Consider the following 12,133-nt stretch of genomic DNA (forward strand, 5'->3'; position numbering starts at 1 on the left):
AGCGAGGTGTTGTGAAAGCGAGTCTCAGACCCAAGTCAGCCAGACATGTTTATGAACGAAATATTATTAGGAAACAAGTGTAGTTAAGAAACACACACAACAGGTCAAATGATTGGTTCTGTAGGATTGAGGAAGACTAGTGCTGTCATTTTAGGGACTCTTGTCACAAGCTTTGCTCAAGGTCACTGCCAGTGCCCAGATTCCAGAGGGAGAACAGCGATATCTATTAGCTACGATCAGATGGGCAGAATCCCCAAGGTCACGCTTGTTTAGGGACTTAGCCTAGTGTATTCCTTGTAGGGGTAACAAAGGAAAAAACTCACTTTTTCCCATCCACAGAAGGGTAGGGAGTGGGTCTCAAATATAGTTTATTCTGCATGTCTTGAGTAGTTTTACCAGTGAAAGACCATTTGAGACTTAGGATGATGTCAGTCAAGAGGCCAATAAAAACCCAAGTAAGTGTGCTGATTATTGATGGGAGGTGAGGGGTGGACAACAGTAGGGCTTGTGGTAGCCATGTCTGGTGCCTGGGCTCCTGATTAGAAGGTGGGGGACCCCTGCGAGTTCTGATCTTGATGACCACCTGGGCGACAGCATGAGGGACTTCCACCTCAGTGATGTTATGCTCAAATGCAGTGTATGCTCAAATGCAGTAACATAAGTTACAGACACCTACAAATTAATGTTAAAATGGTTTTTTAAATGAAAAAGAAAAAACTGGTTTTGTATTCTTAAGTGCAGAAAGTAAGATGTGACAGGGTTTTCCTGGTGGCAAGCAACATGTAATCTAGCTCATAGGTGTTTGTGATTTTTCAACTTGAGGATCAGTGTCTCCTCTCATCCCCTCAGGATGAACCTGAGGATCATGGGGGTGGGCGTAGGGCAAGGATTTTGTTTATTAAAGATGGTACAGGTTTAAAAAGGTTGAGAAATACTGCTGTGGAGTCAGTTTAGTCAAATTAAAAAAAGTTATGAGTAAAATTAGTGTATTAACTCTAAATCCCTCTGGCTCAAAATGTGGTAATTTGGTCTCAGGCTGGGCTGAAGCTTTTTTTATATCCAAGTTGGGAAAAATTGCTAAGCAAAATAATGGTTTAAACAAGATTGGCAGGAACAATTTAAAAGTGCTCATGTATAATTGATATGTCAATTACTCATCATTCATGTGTTCATTAAACCCAGTCTCCTAAGGATACCTATTTTCTTTTATGAATATTTGAAATGTGAAAATTGCCTTGTTTTTTTAACAGACTGACTCTAGGCTTTACACATTAGGATTAGTTTTCCAAACCATTTAAGTTTGTATTTATAAAACATTGCCATCCTATGTGTGTGTATATATATGCATTTGGTGGTTTTTTTTTTTTTTTCTTCTTCAGTGTTTGTTCAGAAAAACCTGGTCTATGGCACAGTCAGAAAGGTTTGCCGGCGACCCAGGTTCGTGTCCCCGCAGGAGGTGAAGGTGAAGCAAGCCTGGTAGGTGGCGTGAGTACCAGGGGGCCGTGCTCTGCTGCACGTCCAGGAAACCTCCCCGGGCTGGCATAATGCAGTAAGAGGGTGTGTTGGCTTGTGTCACTGAATGTGCCAGCGCTCTGTCTCTGAGTGCCCAGGCCCGCCCCCCAGGCAGGACCTTCGTACTTTCCTTCACTTAATACTATAGTGCTGGTATTAATATCCATGTTCCAGAAAAGGTCTGAGAATTCATGAAACTGGAAAACCAGGATACACTTAGCACATTTCAGAGAGAGAAGTATGAGCGTGGATTATAAGATGATAAATAAAATTCAGGTGTATAGATATATGTCAGAGTATTTTTCTAATTGTGTGGTAGACTAATTAACTTTTAGTTAATAAAGCATTAAGGTGCCAAACGAAGTGTAACATGAAATAAAGGGAAAAAAAGACCTAAGTCACTGGAAAAAAATTGTATAATTAGTTTTTTTTAAAAAAGATTGATTTGAGAGAGAGAGAGTGTGTGTGTGTGCACGCGCATGCATGGGTGCACGCAGAGGTGGGGAAGGGCAGAGGGAGAGAATCTCAGGTAGACTCCACACTGAGCACAGAGCCCAATGTGGGGCTTGATCCCACAACCCTGAGAACGTGACCTGAGCTGAAATCAAGAGTAGGACACTTAACCGACTGAGCCACCTAGGCACATGCCATATAATTAGATATTTTAACTCTAAGTGTGCAAGTGGTGTTCCTGATTCATAGGGTATTCTTGTGCAGATTTTTCCAGAAACCAAAAAACTTACTCCTGACTTTAGATTAATTTAGAGAATGGTTAGGGAACAGTAATAATCTCACTTCTCATAATTTCTGTCTGTCTCCATCTTCAAGTGATTGTATATTTTGTTTTTTAACTTGGAAGGGATCTTTTTATTGGCTCTTAGGGTTTTTCTGTTTGTTTTTGGAGTCCGATTTTGTTATTGGTAGTGAGCTGCGGTCTTGGCTTCTGACAAAGCACGTGGCTCTTTGTTCTCCAGTCGCATCACGTGCGAATGCCAGCTTCGGTGCCATCACCTGTGGCAGTGTGACTGCTGGTATCCGTGTGCCAGGGGCTGGGAAAGGCTTGGGGCCACAGTGTCATCTTTTGGGTAGAGGATTTGTGATTCACAATTACAGGCTGCTTATTGTGCTTTGCAAGCCGGTTAGGCTTGAAGCTGGCTCATCAGTTTGTATTTTTCAGTTGAATAGTTGAATCATAGATCTGAGTGTTTGAAGATGTCGAAGTGATAGAAAAATAATGGAATTATATACCGATAAGAAAACCATGTGTTGGGGCGCCTGGGTGGCTCAGTGGTTAAGCCGCTGCCTTCGGCTCGGGTCATGATCTCAGAGTCCTGGGATCGAGTCCCGCATTGGGCTCTCTGCTCAGCAGGGAGCCTGCTTCCTCCTCTCTCTCTCTCTGCCTGCCTCTCTGCCTACTTGTGATCTCTCTCTGTCAAATAAATAAATAAAATCTTTAAAAAAAAAAAAAAAAAAAAAAAAAAGAAAACCATGTGTTTCATGGTTTTATGTACTTGCATATCATGGGATACCAAAAACCTGAAAATGGCTGCAGCCGCTGGTCTCTTAGCGGCCGCTTAGTCTCTTCTTCCTCGGGGTGGGTTCCCTTTTGAGTTCCAGAAGCCACTAGGGGCCTTCTAAGCATTTAGGAGCAGGAGAGGGCCCTCCTGCAGCTGATGGGGCATATTTAAGAGCTTGGCTCTACCCAGACCCCCACTGAACCAGTAGTTTTAGGCTGGGTGCAGATGTCCTGGGATTAGAGCTGGGAGAAGGGTTCTTTCTCTCCAACCCACATGGCCACCTGCAGGAGGACGGTGGCTGGATGGCAGCAGGTACCACAGCACCTGGTACATGGGGTGTGGCACAGCCCAAGCTGGGACTTCAGCCATTGTTGTCCTCAGCCAGCTGCGCCTTCCTTTAACCAGAGAAACCGGGCTCATTTCTGTTTCATGGTGAACCGAATAGTTTTTCTCTGCTGGCTCTTCTGGGGTCTTGCAGATGGACCTCAGTAGTTGTATTTGTGGACCATGGTCATTTAAAGAAGAGTTTGATACAAACTAGAGAGAAAAGGTATTATCAGTCCAAGAAAAGGGTATACTCAGTAGTCAGTGTCTTCCTGTTGTCTCCAGCGTTTCCACAATGAGTCGCCATTTGCATACATTTCTGATTTATCTTTATTATCTTTCTTTCTGCAAAAATGAGCAAATGCGTATAGAGAAAAGTATTTTCTGATTTCACTTTTCTTGCACCAAACTAGAGGCAGTATTCTGTATGTACTGTTCTGTACCTTTTCTTTTCCCTTTCAGGACACTGAAGTCTTCTGAAATCTGTCTGTCTGCGTGGCTCTCCAACACCTGTGCATACCCTAATTTATTTAATCTGTCCCCTTTGGAGGGAAGTTTTGCATTGTTTCAGATCTTTTGTTGTTACAAGGGTAACACTACGGTGGATGATCTGGTGTACGTGAGGTTTCATGTTCAGGAAGGTTAATGTTCTGGAAGATAAATGCAAATTCCTCTTAATGGGGTTGAACCATTATACACTTGGCCTCAAGGTGTTGAGGTACTGCCTTGGCCTTGGCAACCAGTGAGTCATCAAGCTCTTGGACTTTTGCTGTTTTCATGTGTGGCAAAGGGTGTTTCAGTGTATTTTAATTTGTGTTCTCTTATGAGTGAAGTTTAAAGTTTTTTTGCTAAATCTACCAGCGATTTGCCTTTCTTTTTCTGTGGGGAGTTTGTCTTTTTGTTCAATTTTTTGTCAGCCTTTTGGTGTTTTTTTTTATACGTTAAGAACCTTTTATCTACTGGGGAGATCAGCACTCAGTTTCTTATACAAATCACAAACCTTTTCTCTTGATTTCTTAGTTGCCAGCTTTGTTTATAAAGTATTGTACCCAGGCAGAAATGTTTATTTTTTAGTAAAATGGATCCATCTCTCCTGTGTATTGCTTCTGGATTTAAAGTTTAGTTAACTGTGGCCGCTTCTACTTCTGGAAGTTATTTTTTATTTTTCCCCTAATCAAAGCCTACCTTAGATACAGTTTGGAAAAATCTTTCACCTTTCTGAGACTGGATGTTTTTTGTTATCACTGTAACGTGGTCTTTAGAGGGCCACAGACACCACACATCAGAAATAAAAGCGATCATTTTGGTCAGATTCAGACTAAGATATGCCTGATTCAGGCAGGATCTTCCTAGTGCATAACCTGAGAGTCACACAGTGTCCACGCAGTGAAGCCTGTGGCTCTTCCTGCGAACCCAAGTGACGGCTGCCAGCTGTTGGAACTCTAGTAAGCAAGTCTGCTCCCGCCTCTCTAGCCAGCTGGGACTCCTAGAGTGGGTTGCTTTCAGAAACAGCTTCTCTGTTTACACGAATGACAGGGTCACAGAATATGATCTCCGCATGCCAGAGTTTTAATACCAGAGTTTGACGTGAAGTTTGAAATGGCATTTACACATCGGCTCTCTGGTTTAGTTCCTTACTGTCCTTATATCCTGCATAAAAATGTTTTATTCATGTGATTGAGTCCCTATTTTTTCTTTTCTTGCCGCCTTATGGATATTTTTGGTCATTTCATTTTTTCCCCTCCTATTAGTTTGGAAGTTATGTACTATATTACTTTATTTTTATTTTTATTTTTTTTTTAAAGATTTTATTTATTTATTTGACAGACAAAGATCACAAGTAGGTAGAGTGGCAGGCAGAGAGAGAGAGAGAGAGAGAGAGAGAGAGGAGGAAGCAGGCTCCCTGCTGAGCTGAGAGCGTGGGGCTCGATCCCAGGACTCTGGGATCATGACCTGAGCCAAAGGCAGAGGCTTTTTAACCCACCGAGCCACCCAGGCGCCCCTACTTAATTTTTTTAAAGGCCTAGAAATTATAACGTGTTCTTAGGTATGAGTTGGTCAGTATCTTTGTCTTCCTATCGACTAATGTAAGAGCTTTCAAATACCTTATTCCATTAATTTCCTCTCTTGTTTTTTAACTTCATGAGTATTGTTACTTTATACAATGAATATTTCATTAGATTTACTCATGTTTTACTGCTTTGTCTTTTCAAATTTTCTTAGATGAAGACCTGTTGGAAAATTGTATTTTTGTTTGCCTAACTACATCTTCATTTTTGCCACCAGTCTTGAAAGATATTTTTATTGGCTCTAGCGTTTTGGGGTGTGGTTATTTTCTCCTGGAACATGGAAGAGTTCATTCCACTGTCACCTGGTTTCCATTGCTACTGTTGGAAAATTGGTTGTTGGTCTAAGCAGAGCCCCTTTTCCAGACTCATTCTTGTCTTCCTTTGACTGCTTTTCAGATTGTGTTGGTCTTGCGGTTCCTTGCTCTCACCCTGGTGTGGCAGGGCGTGTGCTCTTATTTATCCTTTTGGAGATTCTTGGGGCTTTTTAGACCTCTCCTTTGTTCTCCTTAAAATAGCCTTCAGCCTTTCCTCTCCTCTCTTTTCAGAGCTTTGGTTAGCTTCTGACCAGATCCAGGCCTTCTCTCTCTCCTCCTGGTCCCAGCTTCTCCTCCGTATCTCTCATCTCCGCATGCTGGATAACCGCCCTTCCTTTTTTGTTCAACTTACTCCCTCTCCTCAGGCGGTCTCCCTTGCTCACAAGGCTGTCCTTGGAACTTCGCCTAGCAAGGAGTGTCTTTCACTTCCAGAAGTTCTTTTTCGTTCTTTTTAAAACCCTCCACATCTTTTTATAGTTCAGTTCCTTGCATATATTTTTAAAGTTTTTCTTTTATTTCTTTAAACACAGAAAAAATAATTGTTCTGTTATAATCTTATAATCTTGCCTCATAATTTTAGCATCTTCAGTCTCCACGGTCTGTTTCTGGCTAATTTTTGCTTATGGGACCTTGGTTAGTTATTTTAAACTGTGCTGTTTTCCTAGGAGAGTTATTTGTGGGAGTTCTTTGAGGCTTAGGATGAAGGTACACATCTCATGCCAGTGGAAACAGAAGGTAGATCTATTGTAGAAAGAACAGATCATTCTGAAATGGAATCAGAAGGATTTGCTATTACAGTGACATAGTTCCTGTTCCTAGACCTGTTGGGTCACATGTCTTTTAGAACTCAGTCTTTGTTTATTTTTATTTTTTGGAAAGATGATAAGGTGCTTATGTTATGTGAAACCTGTAATTAAACATGCTAATATTGCAGCTGTATGAAATAAGCTTAGTCCCTTTAAATAGGATATTTACAGACCACAAATAGCCTCCTAGCAGTTGTAGTCAACTTTCTACTGTCAGAGGAGGTTTTTTTTTTTTTTTTTTTTTTTTAATCTGAGAGAGAGCGTGAGCACAAGTGTTGGGCAGCAGGGGGAAAGCAGACTCCCTACTGAGTGTGGAGCCTGACACGGGGCTCCGTCTCCCGACCTGAACTGAAGTCAAGGGGGATGCTCAACCGACAGCCAGCCAGGCAGTCCTGCTAAATGAGTTGTGACATACATTTTCTGTTTTTTAAAAAGTGTTTTTGTATGCCAGTTACACCTCATTGAGGCCTCTTGAAAAAAGAGCTCTTTGAATTTTTAAATTGTGGATGAAAGTTTGTATGTGCTCCTTTGATCAGTTACTCTGCCTTCCATGCAAGCGTTGAGATACAGGTGAGAAATGGATCCCTCGTGCCTGAGATTTTGGGGTTTGGACGCGTGGGCAAAGATAGATGTGCTCCCATGTCATGGATAGTATGCTTAGGGGCTTCCCCATCTCTACCTGCTCTTAACAAATGGTATGCTGAGACCCCAGACCGCTGGTACTGTGAGTGGCAGACACCAGTAGTAGATGTGCGTAAGACTAAACAAAATCTCAGTGTTTTTGTTTACATTTTGTAGCAGTGTCAAGTTTCAAGGCCCAAAGAGCATCCCAGACCATTGGGACCCCTCAGCCCTGCCAGACCCTGGCTTTAAGGTATGGGACTCACACTGCCTCGGGCCACGGAGGAGGGTGTTCTTAGACGCAGTGAGTGAGCAGACTCCACCACTGAGGGAGCCGTCCGGCGAGGCTGGGGCAGGAGGCAGGAGCTGTGTGTGGGTTTAGGTTCAGGTCTTAAGGGTTTTAAGGCTGGATGCCCACCAGGAAGATGGTTGGGGCCCCAAGGGGAAAGGCTGTATTGTGGATGAAGGATGATGACCTGGAAATTTCTCAAAGGGCAGAAATAAGAGCTTAACCGCTGTTTAGCCAATAAGTATTAGTTTTACCAAGCAAGAAAAGAAAAAGCCAGGGGAGGATTTGAGTGTGATGAGGGACATGTCGAGGGGAGTTGCTGTAGGAAGGCGCCAGATACCAGAAGACAGGGACACCAGTTCACATGGCTCATGTCAGGCCTTCCAGCTGACGAGAGCTACACTGAGTTCTATGGAGTACTCAGGCCATTGTCCACTACCGCCTTGTGTATGTGAGGCCCTCTGACGCTGGCGTCCTGCTGAGCACTGTGCTGACGGCCCTCTGTCTGTCTTCCCTGGGAGGACTCCTCTTATCGAGTTGTACACAGACCCCAGTATCACACAGACCCCAGCAGCCCAGACACATGTGCGGAGGGCTGGGCGAGCTTGAGTGATAGTACTCAGCGTCACAGGGCCAGGTGACCAGATGAAGGGGAATAGGGAAGGTTTCACTGGGTCCGCACCTAAGTGATGGCTGATGGTTGTACAGACAGAAGTAGGGGAAGAACATACAGGTCGATGGAGACTGCATAGGGAAGGAGCCCAGGGCAGGGTGGAGGGCATGCATAGCCCCTGGGGAGCAGGAGGGAGGTCAGGCAGGTTTGGTTGTATGGTTGAGCTGTAGGCCATGACAGGTATGGGAGCCCTTGACAGTCTGGTCTGGGGGGAGGGGCAGGCTGGTTCCCTATTTGGGGGAGAGGAGTTTGGTCCTCCCATGGGATGGAAGCAAGGAAACCAGTCACAACTTCAGTTGCAGGAGATGCATGGACATTCAGACTGCACTCACCGTAGGGGAAGGCCATGGTACAGAGTGATCGCCCAGGGATCCCTTAACAGGCTGTCATCGGGCCAAGCCTCAAGGAGCAGGAACAGGGCGGCGGGTTAGTTGCAGGCTGAAAGTGCAGGAATTGTCACTGCAGACATCAGCTGCCCTCGGTCAGGGCCCCTCCTGGCCCCTAGGGGGTGCTGTTTCCCAGAACAGGGCGCTAAGGGAGAGGTAGGCTCTGCTGGGAGGAGGCAGTAGCCAGGCACCATCCCTGCAAATCTCCTCATGCTCCTGCGTTGATGTGTATTGTCTGCTGGCCTGACATCTTCCCCGGCACTTGTGGTGAGGAGGGCTCCTGCCATACACACCTGCTTTAATGGGGTCTGCCCCGCTCAGCCAAACGTGTACATTCCATGCGTATTAACACCAGCTCTGGTCCTGTAGACTATGTAGTCTGTGTGGGTACAGAGGAGGAGCGGGGATGTCCTGGGGATACCGAAAGTGGTGCCGACGTATCATGTGCCTGTCCTTCAGGAGGGTTCCACAGTGAACAGAAGGGAAGTGACCACAAACCGCAAATAGCCCACAGCTGGAGAGACTACACCTCTGGCCAAGGGAGAGTAGTGATCCCTGTCTGGGCTTGCTTGCAGTTCTAGCATTTTATAAGCAGCCTTGGGAAGGCACTGATCTATATACACTTCGAGGATAACGGAGAAAAAAAAATGTTTGCTCCCTGCAGAAGATTACCCTCAGTTCTTCATCAGACGAGTATCAAAAGGTCTGGAACCTATTCAACCGTACGCTGCCTTTTTACTTTGTCCAGAAGATTGAGCGAGTCCAGAACCTGGCCCTCTGGGAAGTCTACCAGTGGTACGTGAAGGGCCCACTCTTGCTGGGCTGCTGACCATCCCCTCTAGTGTATACACGGGAGGCTAGCTGCTTGTCAGACATGTCCTGGGTTTCAGGGACAATCTGAGATGGCAGCCACTGCTTTCCCAGTGCTGGGGGCATCAGGGACTGTGTCCCTGCTTTTCTCCCCATCTCTCCGTCTTTATAGCTTAGTGCTGGCACATCCCTCGAGCTGAGGGGATTCAAGCTGCCCTAGTGACAACCAGCACTTGTGCTGGTGACTTCTGCCTCCCTGCCGGAAGATCAGCGGGACTGGTCCGTGTAAGCCACCCATGCGCAGAGGGAGATAGAGCTGTGTCCTGACAGCCAGGGAGCCACGCCTCATTTTTGTGCTTGAGGACTGGCATGTTCTTGGGTGCTCAGTGGCTTGTCCTTGTAGGGAGGAGATCTGCCACAGGTTACCATGGCGGGCCTGGGGTCCTGCTGACCTGTCCCCAGAAGAGGGGGTTGGAGCAGTGTCATCTGTACTCTGGGACCAGTGATGAAATCGGGGTAACAGGGGGAGAGGGACGGCCCCCCACTGACCAGCATCCTCCAGCTCCCCAGCTTCCCTAGCTAAGCTCCGGAGGAAGCAAGGTAGTGGGGAAGAAGTGGGTCTGGTCTGCTTCAGGAGTTCAAGAAGCTGAAGAGGCCTTGAGCTGTGGAGGCAAAGGCTTCCCGTGGGCTTTGCACCCAGGTTGTGCTGTTCACCCTGGTCTCATGGGCCTGGACTCAAGACACTTCCAATAAAATGTGTTTTCTTGGGTCACGTGGCCTGCATTTGGCAGCAAGCACCCTCTGCCTCCTGTCTCATGATTCTAGGCAAAAAGGCCAGATGCAGAAGAGAAATGGAGGGAAGGTGGTCGATGAGCGGCAGCTCTTCCACGGCACCAGTGCGAATTTCGTTGATGCCATCTGCCAGCAGAACTTCGACTGGCGGGTCTGTGGTCTTCATGGTACTTCCTATGGCAAGGGTAAGGGCAAAAGTGGCCCCACTGGCAGAACCTGGCTTTCCTCCCAGGGCCTGGGAAACCCTTTTATTTATTTATTTTTTGTATTTAAAAAAAAATTTTTTTTATAAACATATAATGTTTTATTAGTCCCAGGGGTACAGGTCTGTGAATCACCAGGTTTACACATTTCACAGCACATACCCTCCCCAATGTCCGTAAACCCACCACCCTCTCCCGACCCCCCACCCCGGCAACCCTCAGTTTGGTTTGTAAGATTAAGAGTCTCTTATGGTTTTTCTCCCTCCCGATCCCATGTTGTTTCATTTATTCTTTTCCTACCCCCCAAACCCCCTACGTTGCATCTCCACTTCCTCATATCAGGGAGATCATATGATAGTTGTCTTTCTCCGATTGACTTATTTTGCTAAACCTAATACCCACTAGTTCCATCCATGTCGTTGCAAATGGCAAGATTTCATTTTTTTTGATGGCTGCATAGTAGTCCACTGTGTGTGTGTGTGTGTGTGTGTACGTGTGTACGACATCTTCTTTATCCATTCATTTGTTGATGGACATCTAGGTTCTTTCCATAGTTTGGCTATCGTGGACATTGCTGCTATAAACATTCGGGTGCACGTGCCCCTTAGGATCACTACGTTTGTATCTTTAGGGGAAATACCCAGTAGTGCAATTGCTGGGTCCTAGGGTAGCTCTATTTTCAACTTTTTGAGGAACCTCCATGCTGTTTTCCAGAGTGGTTGCACCATCTTGCATTTCCACCAATAGTGTAGGAGGGTTCCCCTTTCTCCACATCCTCGCCAGCATCTGTCATTTCCTGACTTGTTCATTTAAGCCATTCTGACTGGTGTGAGGTGGTATTTCATTGTGGTTTTGATTTGTTTTTCCCTAATGCTGAGTGATGTGGAGCATTTTTTCATGTGTCTGTTGGCCATCTGGATGTCTTCTTTGTAGAAATCTCTGTTCATGTCCTCTGCCCATTTCTTGATTGAATTATTTGTTTTTTGGGTGTTGAGTTTGCTAAGCTCTTTAGATTTTGGACACTAGCCCTTTATCTGATATGTCGTTTGCAAATATCTTCTCCCATTCTGTCAGTTATATTTGGTTTTGTGAACTGTTTTCTTTGCTGTGCAAAAGCTTTTGATCTTGATAAAATCCCAATAGTTCATTTTTGCCCTTGCTTCCCTTGCCTTTGGCGATGTTCCTAGGAAGAAGTTGCTGCGGCTGAGGTCAAAGAGGTTGCTGCCTGTGTTCTCCTCAAGGATTTTGATGGATTCCTTTTTCTCACTGAGGTCTTTCATCCATTTGGAGTCTATTTTTGTGTGTGGTGTAAGGAAGTGGTCCAGTTTCATTTTTCTGCATGTGGCTGTCCAAGTTTCCCAACACCATTTGTTGAAGAGGCTGTCTTTTTTCCATTGGATATTCTTTCCTGCTTTGTCAAATATTAGTTGACCATAGAGTTGAGGGTCTATTTCTGGGCTCTCTATTCTGTTCCATCGATCCTATGTGTCTGTTTTTGTGCCAGTACCATGCTGTCTTGATGATGACAGTTTTGTAATAGAGCTTGAAGTTTGGAATTGTGATGCCACCAACTTTGGCTTTCATTTTCAATATTCCTTTGGCTATTCGAGGTCTTTTCTGCTTCCATGTAAATTTTAGGATTATTTGTTCCATTTCTTTGAAAAAAAAAAAAAAAGGATGGGATTTTGATAGGGATTGCATTAAATGTATAGATTGCTTTAGGTAGCATAGACATTTTCACAGTATTTGTTCTTGGGAATCCCTTTTAAAGCAAATTGATAGAGGGCATGGGGGGACCAGTGTGAGTTGATGAGCGG

The 12,133-nt window shown here is 45.1% G+C and overlaps 1 protein-coding gene across 1 annotated transcript in view; it reads left to right on the forward strand.

Moving 5' to 3' along the window:
* Positions 1-12,133, forward strand: part of PARP12 (poly(ADP-ribose) polymerase family member 12) — a 42,479-nt gene that overhangs the window by 28,118 nt on the left and 2,228 nt on the right. The window contains exons 9-12 of the mRNA XM_032305850.1: positions 1,380-1,476; positions 7,341-7,416; positions 9,176-9,306; positions 10,147-10,298. Of these exons, the coding sequence (XP_032161741.1) occupies positions 1,380-1,476; positions 7,341-7,416; positions 9,176-9,306; positions 10,147-10,298 (456 nt within the window). The remainder of the gene's footprint in view (positions 1-1,379; positions 1,477-7,340; positions 7,417-9,175; positions 9,307-10,146; positions 10,299-12,133) is intronic.

Source organism: Mustela erminea, chromosome 11, assembly GCF_009829155.1.
Source record: "Mustela erminea isolate mMusErm1 chromosome 11, mMusErm1.Pri, whole genome shotgun sequence".
NCBI lineage: Eukaryota > Metazoa > Chordata > Mammalia > Carnivora > Mustelidae > Mustela > Mustela erminea.